We start from the raw sequence: 22,618 nt of genomic DNA, 5'->3' as shown, positions 1-22,618 counted from the left end.
TGAGATTTTGGTCCTAAAAAATCGCCTGTACCAAACTCGAGTCTCGAGTCGAACAAAATTGATTCAATGAATAAAATTAACCCAATAGAGTATACTTGTCGTTAGAAAAATGATACAGTAGCAAGTTCTGCTCATATTTTTCCCACCAACGGATAACAACCTATTGGTTAGACAACCTCAGGAATTTACAGAGAGAACCCACATTTAGCTTACTAGACTCACCAAATAATATGGTTGATCAATTTTAACTTTCTCCAAACTATAATAACTTCTCCCTCTCCCATTTGCATCATCACCATTAATCATTTTTTTCACTTCCTGAACTAGTAATCATATACTCTAGCTAGCACAATGGCCTCAGAAAATGCAGAAAAACTTGAGCTTGGTTCAAGTGCTGTTCCTGATCAGACCAAGCCAAAGAAGGATTGGATCCTTTTGTCTCTCAGGGTGGTTGCACTTTTGGCCACTGCATCTGCCACACTTGTTATGGCACTCAATAAACAATCCAAAAACTTGGTGGTTGCAACCATTGGTACCAATCCAATAACAGCTACAATCTCTGCAAAGTTTCACCATACTCCAGCTTTTGTGTTAGTCCTAAATGATTCAATTTCCCTGCTTTTGTTTCCGTTAAATTTGTACTGTATAAGACATTTTCTTGTTAACATGCTATTTTGTGGTGAGACAGGTTCTTTGTTATAGCTAATGGAATTGCCAGCGTTCATAACATGGTGGTCATAGCGTTGGATTTTTTAGGACCCCGGTTTGATAACCAAGGACTTTATCTTACACTGATTGCAATATTTGACATGGTACAGAATGGCTCCCATGTTACACTGATAACTTTTGAGTGCTCGGCTGCCTGCAATCGCAATTTTGCGACCACAATCCCAACCGCGATTTAATAGCATGTTTGGTTTCACGATTTATACAGAATTCAATGCTGGTTTAGTCAAAAGCTAAGTGTGTTTGGTTTCCCGTTGGAAAACCTTAGAATCAATTCTAATAGAGTATAATCAATTTTTGATGACAATATTGATGTTTTGGGAGTCATTTTGGAAAACTAATTTCAGCCCCAAAATCAATTCCGCCAGAAGCTAGAGAGAGTAGTTTTTGTATTGAGCATAATCAATTTTGAGATTTTACAACTGAGTTTCACATCCTTATCCTGTCAAAATCTTTTTTTACATTAATGTATCTGAACATAAATCTTTCCACTTTCAACTAATTATTATGGCAACACGCTGATGCAAACACGCTCTAAGACTTTTAACCAGAAGTGTTTCTAAAGTACTTCAGTGTGAAACCAGAGATGCTATAAAACTTCATTTGTTCACAGTTTTCATTTAAATTACTATACAGTATATGAAACTTGTTTGACTACATCTTTGGTTGGGTTCAGATGATTATGGCTCTTGCATCAGCCGGGGATGGTGCAGCAGCATTCATGTCAGAATTGGGAAGGAATGGTAATTCACATGCAAGGTGGGCCAAGATATGTGACAAATTTGGAACCTACTGCAACAGAGGTGGTGGTGCCCTAATTGCCTCTTTCATTGGCATCATTCTCCTCCTCATTATCACAGTGATGTCCATCACCAAGCTGCTCAAACTAAATCGCATTTAACAACGTAGTATGTTTGTATATGCGTTCAAGTTGGCCAAAATCACATTCACTAAAAATGACACAAGATACATGAATTGGTCAAAAACACATTCAAACAGTCTTAGAATGTGAGCTGAGAGATATGCAAGCACATTCAATTATCATGCATGCATCTAATGTTCTATGTGTATTTTTTTTTCTTTTGTTCATCCTGCTTCTGTATTGGCCAGTTTGAGTGACAGGTTATGATGTATCCAACTTATGTCAATTTATTGCATGTTTAGATTTGCTTTGAGTTCAGTCAAAATGGATTTTTCAATCCAAGAAAGTACTATGTCAAAACTTACAGTTTCAATCAAAATCAGTTATGGATCAATGTGAAAACAAGTTGGGGCTTCTAAACATGCTGTTAATATTATCTGAACTAAACTAGAATTTCATAAAAAGAACTATTTTACTTATCAATCATGCTTGTTTTTACTTTTATCAATTGATTCTTCCTAAAACACACAACCAGAAGGTGGGTCTTTGGGCATATTTAAAAGGCTTCTGAAACAAAACTAACCAACCCTTCAACACTGACAAAGGGAGTAACCTCTTGTGACAGCAACCTATCAAAAGAATGCAACTTGTTTTTTTACAGCAAGTGGAATCTTTCCCAAGTTTATTATCAGTATCTAAGTAAAAAAAAGAACTAGAATTCTGAGGTCAACATTTACAAGACAATTTCAATCTTAAGCTATACATTGCAGCATCATACTAATGGTTTTTTACTGCAGCAAACTATAGTATAAAACTTGCGCTACGAGGCACATAAAACTCATAATATGTTTGGCTTTCTGTTCCTTAAATCCGGGTACCAATGTATTCATGCTTATGACTATTTATGCAGTGAAGTGATCCATGTCGCCCAATGTAGTGTCTCATTCTTCTGAAGATGATGAGTGCTTAGGGGTTACACCTAGGAGGACGGACCAGAGCATTTGCAGCAGCTGGTGTTGAACTTCCTTCCACCTGTTCTTCTCGTTTAGACGACGATGGATTAGGCTCGTCTGCTTGCACCCGCTGTACTGCTTGCGCCCGCTGTACTGCTCGCTCCTGCTGTAGTAGCAAGACCAGAGTCTCTGCAGCAGCACTTGCTAAATCTCCATCTCTAGCAGTACTTGTTCCATCTCCATCTCCAGCACCACTTGCACTTCCTACCACTTCTTTTCCTTTAGATGATGGATTCGGTTCACGTGCTTGCGCCTCATTCGTAGCAGGAGCCTCTGCATCAGATTTTGCTCCCCCTCCATCACCTGCATTTCCTTCCAGGTTTCTTCGTTTTCTAAAGACCACATAGATTCTGAATAACTGGTGGCTAATCACTGCAGAAAATACAAGGATTCAGATGGAATAATGTCCCGAACCAATCACATAAAAAGCGTGAAACACAGCAATTGGTTACTAGCATCATGCTACTTATGGCATAAACTGGCTTTGCTTTCTCTAATTTGGTTCAGAAAACGGTAACCATCCCAGATATTAAACTCCTGGCAGGTTGACCAGTTTTTCCATTGGCTAATTAGCTTAATAAAGAGTAACATCATGAACATGAAAATTGAGAAACAAGGAAATACTTGCAATTGTTTTTGAAAAACCAGGAAACACATGTGACAGATTTTATCACACCAAGTCAAGAAACAAATTATATGTATACAAATCAATTTAAGAAACGACATAGGACACCAACCTTCCAATTGTTGTTGGGTGATTCCAAGCGTATTCCGCCAATACCTCTCACTACTATCCTGAAGCTTCAGTTTTAGGAACTTGACAGCAAGGAAAATGCAAACTCCTGCAATTTGTTGCGGCGAGAATTGCAAGCTAATCGTTGTCAAATTCCTAAAAGCCACAAAAACATATTAGTAAAATGAAATCAACAAAGTCAAATTTGATTCAAACATAATCATTATATTCATACCCATCATTGGCCAAGTCCCAGGCAAATTGAACAATTTTGCTCCTTTCGAGAGGCTCAATCGCTAAGGTCGCCACGTAGGCATTAAGGAAGTTATGGGGATGTAGAATTTCAAAAGTAAAATTTAAAGTAGCAAGTACAAGCTTCTCTGCAAGAATGATGAACTCTTTCCGTGAGTTATATATTTCCTGCATCATATATGAATATTGAACAAATTTTAAGTAAACGAAAAAGATAAAGCACTAAAATATAAAGAGACATAGAGAAAGTTATAGCATGTTTGAATCAACTTCTCTATCTCCAGATAATTGATTCTGTTTTCCAAATCAATTATAAAAGAGTTTCCAAATATGCATTTAATGGAGTAAAATAGGTGAAAGCACCATCAGTAACTGAAAACCTTATACAAAGCAGCTAGTTATTTCATGCTTCAGCACTTATTAGAACCTAGCAGCAATATAGTTTCAGAAAAATTCAAGAGAATTAGGATGTATAGCTGCAGGAACACCTGACTCTCGTTTATGCGCTTCATAGCTTCTTCTCGATTGTGAGTGTAATTGAGACAATAGGAAACAACAATAACATTCCGTAGGCTACAGGCACCCTTACTAGCAATGAACACACAAGCAGTTCCAATAATCTGCAAAAGATGTTCACCAAATGAAGCATGAGATTCCAATTAGTTCATACTTAAAGTTTACATCATCTTTACATCTACCATTCTTTAATATAAAATTGGACCAAAACTACAGTATCTGTATATTAACTAACATCATCTTCCATGTGTATGTCCATTGACCTCTCTAATGCAGAAAACTAATGATACTTAGACACTATTCAGACACCTAATTTTTCTCCTTTTATCATACTTACTCGTCATATAATACATTCATTACTTCTCTCTTCTCTTCATTTTTTCACTATGGGTGAGTGTTATGCACTATGCGGATGTGTACCGATTGTTTTCCAATGCGAAAATATATAATCAATTGAAACCTTGAATATCAATAATAAAGTGCAAGAACTCACCCTTATGTTGATATTTGCAAACGATTGTAGCATAAAGAACTTGTTAAAGTAGTATGAGGCCGTCGCTATAACTCTTCGAGACCTGCAATGAGGCAAAGTTGAAACTGAATTTACATGTCCAGTTGAATTGGTTTTTTTTTGCTTCAAGACTTTGTTTGAAGAATTCAAAAACTGTATTTTACAGAAAAATGAAAAAACTAAAACCCCCCAATATTATTTTTGACAGATTACCCCTAAAATCTAAAACTTAACTCCTCCATCCCAAATTAATAGTAAGATTGAGTTTAATAATTGAATTTCAACAAGTTGTATACAGATATAGAAATAAGTTTCACCATTAATCTCATCATAGCATAAAAAAATCAAAATTAAAAAAAATGAACAAGTTTTAGAGAACTCACAGTTTCAATGCCATGCCTACTTTCCTAATGAAGAAGCAACCTCCCCTCCGGTATTGCGCCTCCATCTTCCACTCCATTCCATCTTTCCCTGACGGCGAATGTTGAATTATTTCTTGCAGCGTCAGACATCTCCGTGGATCAAATGGAACCTCCTCGGCCTCCTCCTTCTCTGCCTCCTCCAGTGCAGGTCTTTTATTACTGCGATAGCTGCTATCTGCCTCGTCCTCTGCAGGCCTTTTCTTACTGCGTGAGCTGCTACCTTCTTCCATTTCACCTGCCAAATTCAACACATTAACCAATGTTACACTTCTTCAAAATCACGTTACACATGATCATCCAAGAATGTAATTGGAATGCAATCCTACTATACCCAGTTACCCACCAAAGAATTCAGAAAATGTTCAAGAAAATTAGACAGTAATGCAAGATATTCTCCATTAAAATACCAATTCCATTAGCATTGTTCAACCCCTAGGTGAAACATTTAGTCCCATTACAGAAGACAATGGATAGGACAAGAAGGTAATGAAGAAGAAAGAGACAGAGTGAAATTACCAGAACTGGAACTCTTGGTCTTCTTCTCGCTGATGAAGACTCTGCGTTTGCGAAGAACGTTCGTGGCGGGAACAGTTAGTTAGTTCGAACAAGTCGTTGAGTTCGTTAGAAGTGTCCAAGAGTTCACGAAGGGGTGTGTCATGTGTGTGTATATATACACTTACTTCACTTTGTGAGTGTAAGATGATGGGTGAGAAATATGGAAATGTGGAGTTGGTAGTTTTTATTATCTTTTACGTATATCGCCACCCGATATTTCATTTTTACGGGATTTAACTTACTTACCACTTTATTAATACATTCTTGGTAGTGTTTGTAGCATTGCTTAATAGTATAATTCGTATGAAATATTGTTACATTGGAGGTTTTTTTTTTCTTTTCGGATAAGGCTAATGATTGGCAAAATCTAGATCATAAACTAGTTGAAAATTTACAAGTTAGATGATAGCTGAAGGATGAAAGCTGGAATTATTGTTGATTGCAAAAAAATATGTTAGGCAAAACTAATTGTTATATAAGCTGAAATTGTAAAATAGCATAAAATGACATACTATATATGAATAGTTTTATATTTGAACAAATTTATTAAAACATCAAGAACTAAGTGATATTAATTTTAAAATAATTATCATTTTAAATATTTTAATTTATTAAAAATTTCTATCATAAAAATATTTTTTATTGTTCATATTTTTATTACACTAATAGATAAAAAATAACCTTATATTTTAATTATTAAATAAATTTATATTTATGTAAGTTATAAAAATTTAAGGCAGGTATAACGATGACAAGATGAGTCTAATAGAAAAATATCATAATTATAATTTGGAATATTTTAAAATATAAAAAAATAATGATGAAATTTTATTATATTAATAAGAATAAAAAAAATGAGAATGAATTCTAAAAACTTGAAGTTAAAATCGACATCAAGTAGCTTATTAAAACATACTCATTTTCTTTCACCCACGATGCCTACAAAGTATTGAGTGGAAAAACCTACCTATTTTGCTTATAAAAGCAGTAGAAAGTTTGAAGAACCAAATATTAAATATATGTTAACTAAAAAAATAAATTGAAACTAAATATATCTTTTTTTAACTTCAAAAGTAGTATTACTTTAACAGTGTGACCCATAAATCTATTAAGGACAGACCATTCAAGGATGGGCACACACTTGATTTTGTCAGTAAGACATTTTATCAGGTAAGGTTACATGTATAATTAATCACAATGCGGCTCAACTATTCCAATTGCATCATCTAATTGAAAGTTTCATAACAAAACTATATAATATTATCTGACAATGCTGATTCAAAGTTTTTTAATTAAACTACTGAAGAAAACAAAAACTTACTTGAAGCATGCGTGAACCTCATAATATAATCAATCAACAAAGCCTAAGATTCCCAAACCTGCAATTTAGAATGCTGTATGAGAGAACCCTTTTTGGCATTTTGCCGATAGTGATGCACTATCTCTATGGCATGTGCACAAAGGCACTGGCACTACTTAGTTGACATGCCATGATGACATATATATAACACTTTCTTTGAGGCACAAGCAAAAGCATAGCCTTAAATATCAAAGTTCAAGTCTAGCACTTGCGGATGGACTATGTTTGCTGCTGAAGAATTGTTACCAGCTTCTGGTTCATACTTGGTGGGGCTTTGCATTCCAAAACCCAAATGGGAAACTCATATTTGGCACATTTGGTGGTTATGTTGAGTTTCTTGGGGATGCTACTAATACCTTCCTCATGTCAAGATGATTCAAATGAATATGATGCAACTACTGCTGTGTACATTGTTACTCTCAGACAAGCCCCTACTTCTCATAATCAGGAAGAGCTGACCAGAGAAATTGGTCACCACTTCAGACATGGTGCTTCTAGGAGAAATACACTTAAAAGAACAAGGTACCCCCATCTCTTTCACTATCTTTGTTTCTGAAGGTTTACAAAGTGAGTGTTCAAAGTTTTCGGGTTAGTCAGAGTATTCACCGCCGATAGCAATGACTAATTACCTCGCTGCGGGTGCTTGAACGAAACGAGTAAATAATTGGCCACGAAATATGTTTCATTCCCATGGAGAAAGTGTTCAAAGTTATGAGCTGCATTTTAGAAAGTGTAATATTACATTCCCCTATGTGGTCCTTATTCATAGAGGCTTCTTTTGGAAGTTATATTGATAAGCACTTGTTAAAATGATTGCTTAGCATCTAAATTCTATGATGATGTGTCATGTATGTGTTCATGGACAGGTTGTTTAAAAAAATATTCATTCTGAAGATATGATCTTTTTGTTTTTGGTATTTTCAGACATCAAAATGTTTCACAGATAGATAGGAGGCCTGGCTCTAACATTGCCAGAGTTCATGATGCGTGGTTGAAAAAGGTGTTTAAAGGGGAGAAATATCTGAAGCTCTATAGCTATCATTACTTGATTAATGGATTTGCTGTGCTAATTACTCAACAGCAGGTATGCTCCTACTTCTCAACATCATGATTCTATAATGGTGTGTTTGCATTGCAATTTATGAATTTTGGAGGATAGGGAAGGAAAGAAAATAAGATACTTAGAAGTCTTGCCCTTGGTAGAGAGATTTTTGTAAGAAGGGGAGATGGTTTGAGAAATTTTTGAAAACTCTCCGGAGTCATGTTTTTACATTTAACATTCAGTACATAAATGTTATTTGCAATATAGTTCTAACGCGCTAAAACTAATTTCTACAGAATCCATTTTAACTTGTGAACCATGTTTTTCTCGGTCCAAAGTTCTCACAAAATTAGGGGGTTTTGTGAAGATTTGAATTTCCTTGCCTCCCTTTCCCCTCTCTTTCATTTGTGTATAGTTTACTGATTTTATCAATTTTTGAAACCACTTAATCTTGAAGGCAGATAAGCTCTCAAGGAATCACTATTGCATTTGTTGACACTGGCATTGATCCTACACACCCTAGTTTTGCTGATGATAAATCTAAACATCCATTCACTTTTCCGCTCGTTTTTCTGGTACCTGTGAAGTTGCTCGGGATTTTCCATCTGGTTCTTGCAATAGGAAACTTGGTGGGGCACGTCATTTTGTAGAATCTGCTATAGCCAGAGGAGTATTCAATTCAACTCAGGACTATGCTTCTCCTTTTGATGGAGATGGCCATGGCACGTGAGTTTTTAGAATTTCCAAATGGGGCTTATCTTTGATTGTTGTTAACCGCGACTTCTAGGGTTTTAAATTGCGGTTGCGGTGGGTTGATGTGGCCACAATTGTGATCGTGACACCGTTGCGGGGACTACAAAACCCTTTACATTGGGGCCGCAATTGCTGTTACGGACTGCAATTTGAAACCCAGAGTGCACTTGGTACATTGTTCATATTATGTTGGATGTGCAATAGGGATATCAACCAATCTGTTTATCCTTAACTATTCATTACCTTTTTGAAGTTTTCTTTCCTCTAACTAAGCATTGATGAATTACTTCTAGCTTCTATATATCAGAATTTCGAACAAATTAATAGGTTTTACCCCCATTTCCTTTTAGCTTCAATACTTTGTTGAGAGCTTCAATATCATTCTCCTCCTCATTATCACAGTGATGTCCATCACCAAGCTGCTCAAACTAAATCGCATTTAACAACGTAGTATGTTTGTATATGCGTTCAAGTTGGCCAAAATCACATTCACTCAAATGACACAAGATACATGAATTGGTCAAAAACACATTCAAACAGTCTTAGAATGTGAGTTGAGAGATATGCAAGCACATTCAATTATCATGCATGCATCTAATGTTCTATGTGTATTTTTTTTTTTCTTTTGTTCATCCTGCTTTCTGTATTGGCCAGTTTGAGTGACTGGTTATGATGTATGTAACTTAAGTCAATTTAGTGCATGTAGATTTGCTTTGAGTTCAGTCAAAATGGATTTTTCAATCCAAGAAAGTACTATGTGAAAACTTACATTTCATTATGGATCAATGTGAAAACAAGTTGGGGCTTCTAAACATGCTGTTAATATTATCTGAACTAAACTAGAATTTCACAAAAAGAACTATTTTACTTATCAATCATGCTTGTTTTTACTTTTATCAATTGATTCTTCCTAAAACACACAAACAGAAGGTGGGTCTTTGGGCATATTTAAAAGGCTTCTGAAACAAAACTAACCAACCCTTTAACACTGACAAAGGGAGTAACCCCTTGTGACAGCAACCTATCAAAAGAATGTAACTTGTTTTCTTACAGCAAGTGGAATCTTTCCCAAGTTTATTATCAGTATCTAAGTAAAAAAAAGAACTAGAATTCTGAGGTCAACATTTATAAGACAATTTCAATCTTAAGCTATACATTGCAGCATCATACTAATGGTTTTTTACTGCAGCAAACTATAGTATAAAACTTGCGCTACGAGGCACATAAAACTCATAATATGTTTGGCTTTCTGTTCCTTAAATCCGGGTACCAATGTATTCATGCTTATGACTATTTATGCAGTGAAGTGATCCATGTCGCCCAATGTAGTGTGTCATTCTTCTAAAGATGATGAGTGCTTAGGGGTTACACCTAGGAGGACGGACCAGAGCATTTGCAGCAGCTGGTGTTGAACTTCCTTCCACCTGTTCTTCTCTTTTAGACGACGATGGATTAGGCTCGTCTGCTTGCACTCGCTGTACTGCTTGCGCCTGCTGTACTGCTCGCGCCTGATGTAGTAGCAGGACCAGAGTCTCTGCAGCAGCACTTGCTAAATCTCCATCTCCAGCAGTACTTGTTCCATCTCCGTCTCCAGCACCACTTGCACATCCTACTACTTCTTTTCCTTTAGATGATGGATTCGGTTCACGTGCTTGCGCCTCATTCGTAGCAGGAGCCTCTGCATCAGCTCTTGCTCCCCTTCCATCACCTGCATTTCCTTCCAGGTTTCTTCCTTTTCTAAGGACCACATAGATTCTAAATAACTGGTTGCTAATCACTGCAGAAAATACAAGGATTCAGATGGAATAATGTCCCGAACTAATCACATAAAAAGCGTGAAATACAGCAATTGGTTACTAGCATCATGCTACTTATGGCATAAACTGGCTTTGCTATCTCTAATTTGGTTCAGAAAGGGTAACCATCCCAGATATTAAACTCTTGGCAGGTTGACCAGTTTTTCCATTGGCAAATTAGCTTAATAAAGAGTAACATCATGAACATGAAAATTGAGAAACAAGGAAATACTTGCAATTGTTTTTCAAAAACCAGGAAACACATGTGACAGATTTTATCACACCAAGTCAAGAAACAAATTATATGTATACAAATCAATTTAAGAAACGACATAGGACACCAACCTTCCAATTGTTGTTGGGTGATTCCAAGCGTATTCCACCAATAGCTCTCACTACTATCCAGAAGCTTCAATTTTAGGAACTTGACAGCAAGGAAAATGCAAACTCCTGCAATGTGTTGCGGCCAGAATTGCAAGCTAAGCGTTGTCAAATTCCTAAAAGCCACCAACACATATTAGTAAAATGAAATCAACAAAGTTAAATTTGATTAAAACATAATCATTATATTCATACCCATCATTGGCCAAGTCCCAGGCAACTCGAACAACTTTGCTCTTTTCGACAGGCTTAATGGCTAAGGTTGTCACGTAGGCTGTAAGGAAGTCATAGGGATGTAGAATTTCAAAAGTAAAATTTAAAGTAGCAAGTACAAGCTTCTCTGCAAGAATGATTAACTCTTTCCGTGAGTTATATATTTCCTGCATCATATACGAATATTGAACAAATTTTAAGTAAACGAAAAAGATAAAGAACTAAAATATAAAGAGACATAGAGAAAGTTATAGCATGTTTGAATCAACTTCTCTATCTCCAGATAATTGATTCTGTTTTCCAAATCAATTGTAAAAGAGTTTCCAAATATGCATTTAATGGAGTAAAATAGAGCAGCTAGTTATTTCATGCTTCAGCACTTATTAGAACCTAGCAGCAATATAGTTTCAGAAAAATTCAAGAGAATTAGGATGTATAGCTGCAGGAACACCTGACTCTCGTTTATGCGCTTCATAGCTTCTTCAAGATTGTGCTGGTGATTGAGACAATAGGAAAAAACAATAACATTCCGTAGGCTATAAGGTTTGTCTTCATCCTTACTAGCAATTAACATACAAGCAGTTCCAATAGTCTGCAAAAGAAGTTCACCAAATGAAGCATGAGATTCCAATTAGTTCATACTTAAAGTTTACATCATCTTTACATTGCCATTCTTGAATATAAAATTGGACCAAAACTACAGTATCTGTATATTAACTAACATCATCTTCCATGTGTATGCCCATTGACCTCTCTAATGCAGAAAACTAATGATACTTAGACAATACTCAAACACCTAATATCTCTCCTTTTATCATACTCACTCGTCATATAATACATTCATTACTTCTCTCTTCTCTTCATTTTTTCACTGTGGGTGAGTGTTATGCACTATGCGGATGTGTACCGATTGTTTTCCAATGCGAAAATGTATAATTAATTAAAACCTTGAATATCAATAATAAAGTGCAAGAACTCACCCTTGCGTTGATATTTGCAAACGATTGTAGCATAAAGAACTTGTTAAAGTAGTATGAGGCCCTCGTTATAACTTTTCGAGACCTGCAATGAGGCAAAGTTGAAACAGAATTTACATCTCCAGTTGAATTGGTTTTTTCTGCATCAAGACTTTGTTTGAAGAATTCAAAAACTGTATTTTACAGAAAAATGAAAAAACTAAAACCCCCCAATATTATTTTTGACAGATTACCCCTAAAATATAAAACTTAACTTCTCCATCACAAATTAATTGTTAGATTGAGTTTAATAATTGAATTTCAACAAGTTGTATACAGGTATAGAAATAAGTTTCACCATTAATTTCATCATAGCATCAAAAAAATCAAAATTAAAAAAATGAACAAGTTTTAGAGAACTCACAGTTTGCATGCCATGCCTACTTGCCTAATGTAGAAGCAACCTCCCCTCCGGTAATACGCCTCCATCTTCCACTCCATTCCATCTTTCCCTGACGGCGAATGTTGAATTATTTCTTGCAGCGTCAGACATCTCCGTGGATCAAATGGAACCTCCTCGGCCTCCTCCTTCTCTGCCTCCTCCAGTGCAGGTCTTTTATTACTGCGATAGCTGCTATCTGCCTCGTCCTCTGCAGGCCTTTTCTTACTGCGTGAGCTGCTACCTTCTTCCATTTCACCTGCCAAATTCAACACATTAACCAATGTTACACTTCTTCAAAATCACGTTACACATGATCATCCAAGAATGTAATTGGAATGCAATCCTACTATACCCAGTTACCCACCAAAGAATTCAGAAAATGTTCAAGAAAATTAGACAGTAATGCAAGATATTCTCCATTAAAATACCAATTCCATTAGCATTGTTCAACCCCTAGGTGAAACATTTAGTCCCATTACAGAAGACAATGGATAGGACAAGAAGGTAATGAAGAAGAAAGAGACAGAGTGAAATTACCAGAACTGGAACTCTTGGTCTTCTTCTCGCTGATGAAGACTCTGCGTTTGCGAAGAACGTTCGTGGCGGGAACAGTTAGTTAGTTCGAACAAGTCGTTGAGTTCGTTAGAAGTGTCCAAGAGTTCACGAAGGGGTGTGTCATGTGTGTGTATATATACACTTACTTCACTTTGTGAGTGTAAGATGATGGGTGAGAAATATGGAAATGTGGAGTTGGTAGTTTTTATTATCTTTTACGTATATCGCCACCCGATATTTCATTTTTACGGGATTTAACTTACTTACCACTTTATTAATACATTCTTGGTAGTGTTTGTAGCATTGCTTAATAGTATAATTCGTATGAAATATTGTTACATTGGAGGTTTTTTTTTTCTTTTCGGATAAGGCTAATGATTGGCAAAATCTAGATCATAAACTAGTTGAAAATTTACAAGTTAGATGATAGCTGAAGGATGAAAGCTGGAATTATTGTTGATTGCAAAAAAATATGTTAGGCAAAACTAATTGTTATATAAGCTGAAATTGTAAAATAGCATAAAATGACATACTATATATGAATAGTTTTATATTTGAACAAATTTATTAAAACATCAAGAACTAAGTGATATTAATTTTAAAATAATTATCATTTTAAATATTTTAATTTATTAAAAATTTCTATCATAAAAATATTTTTTATTGTTCATATTTTTATTACACTAATAGATAAAAAATAACCTTATATTTTAATTATTAAATAAATTTATATTTATGTAAATTATAAAAATTTAAGGCAGGTATAACGATGACAAGATGAGTCTAATAGAAAAATATCATAATTATAATTTGGAATATTTTAAAATATAAAAAAATAATGATGAAATTTTATTATATTAATAAGAATAAAAAAAATGAGAATGAATTCTAAAAACTTGAAGTTAAAATCGACATCAAGTAGCTTATTAAAACATACTCATTTTCTTTCACCCACGATGCCTACAAAGTATTGAGTGGAAAAACCTACCTATTTTGCTTATAAAAGCAGTAGAAAGTTTGAAGAACCAAATATTAAATATATGTTAACTAAAAAAATAAATTGAAACTAAATATATCTTTTTTTAACTTCAAAAGTAGTATTACTTTAACAGTGTGACCCATAAATCTATTAAGGACAGACCATTCAAGGATGGGCACACACTTGATTTTGTCAGTAAGACATTTTATCAGGTAAGGTTACATGTATAATTAATCACAATGCGGCTCAACTATTCCAATTGCATCATCTAATTGAAAGTTTCATAACAAAACTATATAATATTATCTGACAATGCTGATTCAAAGTTTTTTAATTAAACTACTGAAGAAAACAAAAACTTACTTGAAGCATGCGTGAACCTCATAATATAATCAATCAACAAAGCCTAAGATTCCCAAACCTGCAATTTAGAATGCTGTATGAGAGAACCCTTTTTGGCATTTTGCCGATAGTGATGCACTATCTCTATGGCATGTGCACAAAGGCACTGGCACTACTTAGTTGACATGCCATGATGACATATATATAACACTTTCTTTGAGGCACAAGCAAAAGCATAGCCTTAAATATCAAAGTTCAAGTCTAGCACTTGCGGATGGACTATGTTTGCTGCTGAAGAATTGTTACCAGCTTCTGGTTCATACTTGGTGGGGCTTTGCATTCCAAAACCCAAATGGGAAACTCATATTTGGCACATTTGGTGGTTATGTTGAGTTTCTTGGGGATGCTACTAATACCTTCCTCATGTCAAGATGATTCAAATGAATATGATGCAACTACTGCTGTGTACATTGTTACTCTCAGACAAGCCCCTACTTCTCATAATCAGGAAGAGCTGACCAGAGAAATTGGTCACCACTTCAGACATGGTGCTTCTAGGAGAAATACACTTAAAAGAACAAGGTACCCCCATCTCTTTCACTATCTTTGTTTCTGAAGGTTTACAAAGTGAGTGTTCAAAGTTTTCGGGTTAGTCAGAGTATTCACCGCCGATAGCAATGACTAATTACCTCGCTGCGGGTGCTTGAACGAAACGAGTAAATAATTGGCCACGAAATATGTTTCATTCCCATGGAGAAAGTGTTCAAAGTTATGAGCTGCATTTTAGAAAGTGTAATATTACATTCCCCTATGTGGTCCTTATTCATAGAGGCTTCTTTTGGAAGTTATATTGATAAGCACTTGTTAAAATGATTGCTTAGCATCTAAATTCTATGATGATGTGTCATGTATGTGTTCATGGACAGGTTGTTTAAAAAAATATTCATTCTGAAGATATGATCTTTTTGTTTTTGGTATTTTCAGACATCAAAATGTTTCACAGATAGATAGGAGGCCTGGCTCTAACATTGCCAGAGTTCATGATGCGTGGTTGAAAAAGGTGTTTAAAGGGGAGAAATATCTGAAGCTCTATAGCTATCATTACTTGATTAATGGATTTGCTGTGCTAATTACTCAACAGCAGGTATGCTCCTACTTCTCAACATCATGATTCTATAATGGTGTGTTTGCATTGCAATTTATGAATTTTGGAGGATAGGGAAGGAAAGAAAATAAGATACTTAGAAGTCTTGCCCTTGGTAGAGAGATTTTTGTAAGAAGGGGAGATGGTTTGAGAAATTTTTGAAAACTCTCCGGAGTCATGTTTTTACATTTAACATTCAGTACATAAATGTTATTTGCAATATAGTTCTAACGCGCTAAAACTAATTTCTACAGAATCCATTTTAACTTGTGAACCATGTTTTTCTCGGTCCAAAGTTCTCACAAAATTAGGGGGTTTTGTGAAGATTTGAATTTCCTTGCCTCCCTTTCCCCTCTCTTTCATTTGTGTATAGTTTACTGATTTTATCAATTTTTGAAACCACTTAATCTTGAAGGCAGATAAGCTCTCAAGGAATCACTATTGCATTTGTTGACACTGGCATTGATCCTACACACCCTAGTTTTGCTGATGATAAATCTAAACATCCATTCACTTTTCCGCTCGTTTTTCTGGTACCTGTGAAGTTGCTCGGGATTTTCCATCTGGTTCTTGCAATAGGAAACTTGGTGGGGCACGTCATTTTGTAGAATCTGCTATAGCCAGAGGAGTATTCAATTCAACTCAGGACTATGCTTCTCCTTTTGATGGAGATGGCCATGGCACGTGAGTTTTTAGAATTTCCAAATGGGGCTTATCTTTGATTGTTGTTAACCGCGACTTCTAGGGTTTTAAATTGCGGTTGCGGTGGGTTGATGTGGCCACAATTGTGATCGTGACACCGTTGCGGGGACTACAAAACCCTTTACATTGGGGCCGCAATTGCTGTTACGGACTGCAATTTGAAACCCAGAGTGCACTTGGTACATTGTTCATATTATGTTGGATGTGCAATAGGGATATCAACCAATCTGTTTATCCTTAACTATTCATTACCTTTTTGAAGTTTTCTTTCCTCTAACTAAGCATTGATGAATTACTTCTAGCTTCTATATATCAGAATTTCGAACAAATTAATAGGTTTTACCCCCATTTCCTTTTAGCTTCAATACTTTGTTGAGAGCTTCAATATCATTCTCCTCCTCATTATCACAGTGATGTCCATCACCAAGCTGCTCAAACTAAATCGCATTTAACAACGTAGTATGTTTGTATATGCGTTCAAGTTGGCCAAAATCACATTCACTCAAATGACACAAGATACATGAATTGGTCAAAAACACATTCAAACAGTCTTAGAATGTGAGTTGAGAGATATGCAAGCACATTCAATTATCATGCATGCATCTAATGTTCTATGTGTATTTTTTTTTTTCTTTTGTTCATCCTGCTTTCTGTATTGGCCAGTTTGAGTGACTGGTTATGATGTATGTAACTTAAGTCAATTTAGTGCATGTAGATTTGCTTTGAGTTCAGTCAAAATGGATTTTTCAATCCAAGAAAGTACTATGTGAAAACTTACATTTCATTATGGATCAATGTGAAAACAAGTTGGGGCTTCTAAACATGCTGTTAATATTATCTGAACTAAACTAGAATTTCACAAAAAGAACTATTTTACTTATCAATCATGCTTGTTTTTACTTTTATCAATTGATTCTTCCTAAAACACACAAACAGAAGGTGGGTCTTTGGGCATATTTAAAAGGCTTCTGAAACAAAACTAACCAACCCTTTAACACTGACAAAGGGAGTAACCCCTTGTGACAGCAACCTATCAAAAGAATGTAACTTGTTTTCTTACAGCAAGTGGAATCTTTCCCAAGTTTATTATCAGTATCTAAGTAAAAAAAAGAACTAGAATTCTGAGGTCAACATTTATAAGACAATTTCAATCTTAAGCTATACATTGCAGCATCATACTAATGGTTTTTTACTGCAGCAAACTATAGTATAAAACTTGCGCTACGAGGCACATAAAACTCATAATATGTTTGGCTTTCTGTTCCTTAAATCCGGGTACCAATGTATTCATGCTTATGACTATTTATGCAGTGAAGTGATCCATGTCGCCCAATGTAGTGTGTCATTCTTCTAAAGATGATGAGTGCTTAGGGGTTACACCTAGGAGGACGGACCAGAGCATTTGCAGCAGCTGGTGTTGAACTTCCTTCCACCTGTTCTTCTCTTTTAGACGACGATGGATTAGGCTCGTCTGCTTGCACTCGCTGTACTGCTTGCGCCTGCTGTACTGCTCGCGCCTGATGTAGTAGCAGGACCAGAGTCTCTGCAGCAGCACTTGCTAAATCTCCATCTCCAGCAGTACTTGTTCCATCTCCGTCTCCAGCACCACTTGCACATCCTACTACTTCTTTTCCTTTAGATGATGGATTCGGTTCACGTGCTTGCGCCTCATTCGTAGCAGGAGCCTCTGCATCAGCTCTTGCTCCCCTTCCATCACCTGCATTTCCTTCCAGGTTTCTTCCTTTTCTAAGGACCACATAGATTCTAAATAACTGGTTGCTAATCACTGCAGAAAATACAAGGATTCAGATGGAATAATGTCCCGAACTAATCACATAAAAAGCGTGAAATACAGCAATTGGTTACTAGCATCATGCTACTTATGGCATAAACTGGCTTTGCTATCTCTAATTTGGTTCAGAAAGGGTAACCATCCCAGATATTAAACTCTTGGCAGGTTGACCAGTTTTTCCATTGGCAAATTAGCTTAATAAAGAGTAACATCATGAACATGAAAATTGAGAAACAAGGAAATACTTGCAATTGTTTTTCAAAAACCAGGAAACACATGTGACAGATTTTATCACACCAAGTCAAGAAACAAATTATATGTATACAAATCAATTTAAGAAACGACATAGGACACCAACCTTCCAATTGTTGTTGGGTGATTCCAAGCGTATTCCACCAATAGCTCTCACTACTATCCAGAAGCTTCAATTTTAGGAACTTGACAGCAAGGAAAATGCAAACTCCTGCAATGTGTTGCGGCCAGAATTGCAAGCTAAGCGTTGTCAAATTCCTAAAAGCCACCAACACATATTAGTAAAATGAAATCAACAAAGTTAAATTTGATTAAAACATAATCATTATATTCATACCCATCATTGGCCAAGTCCCAGGCAACTCGAACAACTTTGCTCTTTTCGACAGGCTTAATGGCTAAGGTTGTCACGTAGGCTGTAAGGAAGTCATAGGGATGTAGAATTTCAAAAGTAAAATTTAAAGTAGCAAGTACAAGCTTCTCTGCAAGAATGATTAACTCTTTCCGTGAGTTATATATTTCCTGCATCATATACGAATATTGAACAAATTTTAAGTAAACGAAAAAGATAAAGAACTAAAATATAAAGAGACATAGAGAAAGTTATAGCATGTTTGAATCAACTTCTCTATCTCCAGATAATTGATTCTGTTTTCCAAATCAATTGTAAAAGAGTTTCCAAATATGCATTTAATGGAGTAAAATAGAGCAGCTAGTTATTTCATGCTTCAGCACTTATTAGAACCTAGCAGCAATATAGTTTCAGAAAAATTCAAGAGAATTAGGATGTATAGCTGCAGGAACACCTGACTCTCGTTTATGCGCTTCATAGCTTCTTCAAGATTGTGCTGGTGATTGAGACAATAGGAAAAAACAATAACATTCCGTAGGCTATAAGGTTTGTCTTCATCCTTACTAGCAATTAACATACAAGCAGTTCCAATAGTCTGCAAAAGAAGTTCACCAAATGAAGCATGAGATTCCAATTAGTTCATACTTAAAGTTTACATCATCTTTACATTGCCATTCTTGAATATAAAATTGGACCAAAACTACAGTATCTGTATATTAACTAACATCATCTTCCATGTGTATGCCCATTGACCTCTCTAATGCAGAAAACTAATGATACTTAGACAATACTCAAACACCTAATATCTCTCCTTTTATCATACTCACTCGTCATATAATACATTCATTACTTCTCTCTTCTCTTCATTTTTTCACTATGGGTGAGTGTTATGCACTATGCGGATGTGTACCGATTGTTTTCCAATGCGAAAATGTATAATTAATTAAAACCTTGAATATCAATAATAAAGTGCAAGAACTCACCCTTGCGTTGATATTTGCAAACGATTGTAGCATAAAGAACTTGTTAAAGTAGTATGAGGCCCTCGTTATAACTTTTCGAGACCTGCAATGAGGCAAAGTTGAAACAGAATTTACATCTCCAGTTGAATTGGTTTTTTCTGCATCAAGACTTTGTTTGAAGAATTCAAAAACTGTATTTTACAGAAAAATGAAAAAACTAAAACCCCCCAATATTATTTTTGACAGATTACCCCTAAAATATAAAACTTAACTTCTCCATCACAAATTAATTGTTAGATTGAGTTTAATAATTGAATTTCAACAAGTTGTATACAGGTATAGAAATAAGTTTCACCATTAATTTCATCATAGCATCAAAAAAATCAAAATTAAAAAAATGAACAAGTTTTAGAGAACTCACAGTTTGCATGCCATGCCTACTTGCCTAATGTAGAAGCAACCTCCCCTCCGGTAATACGCCTCCATCTTCCACTCCATTCCATCTTTCCCTGACGGCGAATGTTGAATTATTTCTTGCAGCGTCAGACATCTCCGTGGATCAAATGGAACCTCCTCGGCCTCCTCCTTCTCTGCCTCCTCCAGTGCAGGTCTTTTATTACTGCGATAGCTGCTATCTGCCTCGTCCTCTGCAGGCCTTTTCTTACTGCGTGAGCTGCTACCTTCTTCCATTTCACCTGCCAAATTCAACACATTAACCAATGTTACACTTCTTCAAAATCACGTTACACATGATCATCCAAGAATGTAATTGGAATGCAATCCTACTATACCCAGTTACCCACCAAAGAATTCAGAAAATGTTCAAGAAAATTAGACAGTAATGCAAGATATTCTCCATTAAAATACCAATTCCATTAGCATTGTTCAACCCCTAGGTGAAACATTTAGTCCCATTACAGAAGACAATGGATAGGACAAGAAGGTAATGAAGAAGAAAGAGACAGAGTGAAATTACCAGAACTGGAACTCTTGGTCTTCTTCTCGCTGATGAAGACTCTGCGTTTGCGAAGAACGTTCGTGGCGGGAACAGTTAGTTAGTTCGAACAAGTCGTTGAGTTCGTTAGAAGTGTCCAAGAGTTCACTACGAGAAATGCTTGAATTAAGGCTATGATTCACAATGTCTAACTTATATTTATCTGAATTAAGGCTATGAGTATGATAGGAAAATATCATAATAAGAGTTTAGAATCTTTTAAAATATAGCAAGAATAATGATTGAATTTTATCAAAATTAATAAGGGTAAAAATGATAATAAATTATAAGATAAAAGCTACCTTAAGTAGCTTTTTAAAACATACCCATTTTCATTCGCTGATGATGCCTACAAATTGTTGAGTCGAAAACCTACCCATTTTACCTTATAAAAGTGGTAGAAAGTTTGAAGAAAAGGAAAATCAGCAATATATACTCTAAAATCTCCCAAAATTCATCCAATAATTGTTTCCTCACACTCTAGTTCAACACCTTTTTCAGCTCTTATGTATCTAGTACAAAGGTTTAATTTATCTCCAAGCAGTTCTCACTATTGGCTGATTACATTTAATATCGTCTGTTGTCTTTTTTATTTTTAACTACACTCAGCTTTTTAAGAAATCGGATTTATCCATGACAATTATAATCATTAATGACATCAACAAAGAGGGATACTTGTGAAAATGTTAGGAGTTTGCACAATCTTTTGATGCCATAAATTTTAAGACACCTCTCATTCCAAAATACCCATTTCTTTATGACTTTCTTGAACTAGTTGAAGACTTCATACTTAACCTATAGACGGAGTTTAATTAAAATAACCTTTTTGAAAAAATAATTCGTTTGCCTAGCTTGGATCATGTAGTTTCTTTGGGTTGGTGTTTTGAGTTTCTCTTGTATATTTTTGGTTGGTTGGTTTGTTTTCCTTCTGGGCTTTCTTGGGCTGCTTTACATTGGTTGATGGCTATTTTTTTTGTTGCACTAATCACCATCCTTCTCTCATTCTTTGTCCCCTTTTGAGTTTTTTTTTTCCGAAACTTATGACTAATACATACTAGTATTTGTTGGGCCAAATAAAGGGTCAAACAAATAAGATGGTTTAAAACTCGGGGAATAGAACTCCACATTGGCTTTAAAGAGCAAACTATAAGTGGATCAGACACCACATCTTTCACCTAAAACCTTAAGGCAATGGGTGTATGGATCCTCACACTTATAAATCACTCAAACTTATCCTTATCTTCTAATTTGGGACTTACTCACACTTAATACACAACAATCTCCCCCTCAAGTGTGAGTCCATCTCAAACGAAAGTTGGACTTGTACTCAAACGAAACCTCAGAGGTCGTCATTCTAGACTTGTGCTCCTGAGTCTCAGAAGCCCATGACCAATGGTCAAACAACCATCAGCTCGATACAATTGTTGGGCCAAACAGAGGAGTGTAAGACCAAGAATTGGTTCTGTTGTACATCTCTAGGTTTTGATGATAACAAGTATATATTTGTGGATTAACAATTTTGGTACTCTAACGTTTGTCTTTTAAGTGTTTGACAAACAGGTTCTGATTCTGTTTTAAAGATGAATTCATCAGAAGTCAAAGACCAAACATTGACCAATGATTCGCTTCTACACTCACTACGTTCTAATGAACGGTAGAATTTTCCTTCAGAAGTTCTGAAGACGAAGCTTTGATAACGGGTTCTGAAGATCAAGTGCTGAAGACTCTGAAGACCACAAGTTCTGAGTGAACGGTCAAAGACTCTGAAGACCCAAAGAAAGATGGTTCTGAAGACCAAGTGCTTCTACTCTGAAGATCAGCAGCTCTGAGTGAACGATCCGGATTCTGAAGACTTGAAGCTCTGAAGATCCAAGCTACCTCGTGACTCTGGTCAGAAGCTTCACTTGTTCCAATGAGAAGTGTCTTTGAAGATCAGAAGTCAAAAGAAAAAGGCATAGGTCACTATCAAAAGTGCAAGAGTAGTGTACTATTTTGACCGCCTACTTAACGA

The 22,618-nt window shown here is 35.7% G+C and overlaps 7 protein-coding genes across 11 annotated transcripts; 3 read left to right on the top strand and 4 right to left on the bottom strand.

The window, feature by feature from the left end:
* Positions 1-278: 278 nt before the first annotated feature.
* On the top strand, positions 279-1,906 carry LOC130715496 (CASP-like protein 1B1). The gene is made up of 3 exons (XM_057565604.1): positions 279-590; positions 689-812; positions 1,403-1,906. The coding sequence occupies exons 1-3, from the start codon at positions 352-354 to the stop codon at positions 1,625-1,627; spliced, it is 588 nt and encodes a 195-aa protein (XP_057421587.1). The 5' UTR covers positions 279-351; the 3' UTR covers positions 1,628-1,906.
* Positions 1,907-2,455: 549 nt separating this feature from the next.
* LOC130715495 (cyclin-T1-4-like) lies at positions 2,456-3,806 on the bottom strand. The gene is made up of 3 exons (XM_057565603.1): positions 3,570-3,806; positions 3,339-3,490; positions 2,456-2,973 (listed from the first exon to the last, which is right to left on the bottom strand). The coding sequence occupies exons 1-3, from the start codon at positions 3,761-3,763 to the stop codon at positions 2,555-2,557; spliced, it is 765 nt and encodes a 254-aa protein (XP_057421586.1). The 5' UTR covers positions 3,764-3,806; the 3' UTR covers positions 2,456-2,554.
* Positions 3,807-3,989: 183 nt separating this feature from the next.
* On the bottom strand, positions 3,990-5,265 carry LOC130713388 (cyclin-T1-1-like). The gene is made up of 4 exons (XM_057563160.1): positions 4,997-5,265; positions 4,596-4,677; positions 4,075-4,206; positions 3,990-4,013 (listed from the first exon to the last, which is right to left on the bottom strand). Exons 1-4 carry the CDS (start codon positions 5,263-5,265, stop codon positions 3,990-3,992), a joined length of 507 nt encoding a protein of 168 aa, XP_057419143.1.
* A 1,788-nt stretch (positions 5,266-7,053) lies between these two features.
* On the top strand, positions 7,054-12,250 carry LOC130716046 (subtilisin-like protease SBT2.2). Of its 3 annotated transcripts, XR_009011850.1 has the most exons (4): positions 7,077-7,472; positions 7,875-8,034; positions 8,450-8,718; positions 10,048-12,239. XR_009011850.1 is itself a non-coding variant. In XM_057566221.1 (3 exons), the coding sequence occupies exons 1-3, from the start codon at positions 7,243-7,245 to the stop codon at positions 10,048-10,050; spliced, it is 393 nt and encodes a 130-aa protein (XP_057422204.1). In that variant the 5' UTR covers positions 7,054-7,242; the 3' UTR covers positions 10,051-12,250. The 3 variants fall into 3 exon arrangements, 2 of the variants coding, with proteins under 2 accessions (XP_057422204.1, XP_057422203.1); XM_057566221.1 differs by lacking the exon at positions 8,450-8,718 and having other exon boundaries at positions 7,054-7,472; positions 10,048-12,250; XM_057566220.1 differs by lacking the exon at positions 10,048-12,239 and having other exon boundaries at positions 8,450-9,462.
* LOC130713387 (cyclin-T1-3-like) lies at positions 10,104-12,784 on the bottom strand. The gene is made up of 6 exons (XM_057563159.1): positions 12,516-12,784; positions 12,116-12,197; positions 11,587-11,727; positions 11,118-11,302; positions 10,887-11,038; positions 10,104-10,522 (listed from the first exon to the last, which is right to left on the bottom strand). Exons 1-6 carry the CDS (start codon positions 12,782-12,784, stop codon positions 10,104-10,106), a joined length of 1,248 nt encoding a protein of 415 aa, XP_057419142.1.
* A 1,789-nt stretch (positions 12,785-14,573) lies between these two features.
* LOC130716155 (subtilisin-like protease SBT2.2) lies at positions 14,574-19,356 on the top strand. 3 transcript variants are annotated; one of them, XR_009011880.1, is made up of 4 exons: positions 14,597-14,991; positions 15,394-15,553; positions 15,969-16,237; positions 17,567-19,353. XR_009011880.1 is itself a non-coding variant. In XM_057566355.1 (3 exons), the coding sequence occupies exons 1-3, from the start codon at positions 14,762-14,764 to the stop codon at positions 17,567-17,569; spliced, it is 393 nt and encodes a 130-aa protein (XP_057422338.1). In that variant the 5' UTR covers positions 14,574-14,761; the 3' UTR covers positions 17,570-19,356. The 3 variants fall into 3 exon arrangements, 2 of the variants coding, with proteins under 2 accessions (XP_057422338.1, XP_057422337.1); XM_057566355.1 differs by lacking the exon at positions 15,969-16,237 and having other exon boundaries at positions 14,574-14,991; positions 17,567-19,356; XM_057566354.1 differs by lacking the exon at positions 17,567-19,353 and having other exon boundaries at positions 15,969-16,981.
* Positions 17,623-19,388, bottom strand: LOC130713386 (cyclin-T1-3-like). The gene is made up of 5 exons (XM_057563158.1): positions 19,377-19,388; positions 19,106-19,246; positions 18,637-18,821; positions 18,406-18,557; positions 17,623-18,041 (listed from the first exon to the last, which is right to left on the bottom strand). The coding sequence occupies exons 1-5, from the start codon at positions 19,386-19,388 to the stop codon at positions 17,623-17,625; spliced, it is 909 nt and encodes a 302-aa protein (XP_057419141.1).
* Positions 19,389-22,618: the final 3,230 nt, after the last annotated feature.

This window comes from Lotus japonicus, chromosome 4 (assembly GCF_012489685.1).
Source record: "Lotus japonicus ecotype B-129 chromosome 4, LjGifu_v1.2".
NCBI lineage: Eukaryota > Viridiplantae > Streptophyta > Magnoliopsida > Fabales > Fabaceae > Lotus > Lotus japonicus.
This window is presented reverse-complemented; position numbering and strand designations above follow the sequence as displayed.

Bases quoted from the DNA above. Each gene is read 5' to 3' on its own strand.
- LOC130715496 (XM_057565604.1), top strand. From the start codon at position 352: ATGGCCTCAGAAAATGCAGAAAAACTTGAGCTTGGTTCAAGTGCTGTT. The intron at 591-688 runs GTTAGTCCTAAA...GTGGTGAGACAG, and splicing joins CACCATACTCCAGCTTTTGT to GTTCTTTGTTATAGCTAATG. The intron at 813-1,402 runs GTACAGAATGGC...GGTTGGGTTCAG, and splicing joins TGATTGCAATATTTGACATG to ATGATTATGGCTCTTGCATC.
- LOC130715495 (XM_057565603.1), bottom strand. From the start codon at position 3,763: ATGATGCAGGAAATATATAACTCACGGAAAGAGTTCATCATTCTTGCA. The intron at 3,491-3,569 runs GTATGAATATAA...TGTGGCTTTTAG, and splicing joins TGGGACTTGGCCAATGATGG to GAATTTGACAACGATTAGCT. The intron at 2,974-3,338 runs GTTGGTGTCCTA...TATTTTCTGCAG, and splicing joins CACCCAACAACAATTGGAAG to TGATTAGCCACCAGTTATTC.
- LOC130713388 (XM_057563160.1), bottom strand. From the start codon at position 5,265: ATGGAAGAAGGTAGCAGCTCACGCAGTAAGAAAAGGCCTGCAGAGGAC. The intron at 4,678-4,996 runs GTGAGTTCTCTA...GCCTCATTGCAG, and splicing joins GTAGGCATGGCATTGAAACT to GTCTCGAAGAGTTATAGCGA. The intron at 4,207-4,595 runs GTGAGTTCTTGC...CATCTTTTGCAG, and splicing joins TTGCAAATATCAACATAAGG to ATTATTGGAACTGCTTGTGT.
- LOC130716046 (XM_057566220.1), top strand. From the start codon at position 7,243: ATGGGAAACTCATATTTGGCACATTTGGTGGTTATGTTGAGTTTCTTG. The intron at 7,473-7,874 runs GTACCCCCATCT...TGGTATTTTCAG, and splicing joins AATACACTTAAAAGAACAAG to ACATCAAAATGTTTCACAGA. The intron at 8,035-8,449 runs GTATGCTCCTAC...TTAATCTTGAAG, and splicing joins TGCTAATTACTCAACAGCAG to GCAGATAAGCTCTCAAGGAA.
- LOC130713387 (XM_057563159.1), bottom strand. From the start codon at position 12,784: ATGGAAGAAGGTAGCAGCTCACGCAGTAAGAAAAGGCCTGCAGAGGAC. The intron at 12,198-12,515 runs GTGAGTTCTCTA...GCCTCATTGCAG, and splicing joins GTAGGCATGGCATGCAAACT to GTCTCGAAAAGTTATAACGA. The intron at 11,728-12,115 runs GTGAGTTCTTGC...CTTCTTTTGCAG, and splicing joins TTGCAAATATCAACGCAAGG to ACTATTGGAACTGCTTGTAT.
- LOC130716155 (XM_057566354.1), top strand. From the start codon at position 14,762: ATGGGAAACTCATATTTGGCACATTTGGTGGTTATGTTGAGTTTCTTG. The intron at 14,992-15,393 runs GTACCCCCATCT...TGGTATTTTCAG, and splicing joins AATACACTTAAAAGAACAAG to ACATCAAAATGTTTCACAGA. The intron at 15,554-15,968 runs GTATGCTCCTAC...TTAATCTTGAAG, and splicing joins TGCTAATTACTCAACAGCAG to GCAGATAAGCTCTCAAGGAA.
- LOC130713386 (XM_057563158.1), bottom strand. The intron at 18,558-18,636 runs GTATGAATATAA...GGTGGCTTTTAG, and splicing joins TGGGACTTGGCCAATGATGG to GAATTTGACAACGCTTAGCT. The intron at 18,042-18,405 runs GTTGGTGTCCTA...TATTTTCTGCAG, and splicing joins CACCCAACAACAATTGGAAG to TGATTAGCAACCAGTTATTT.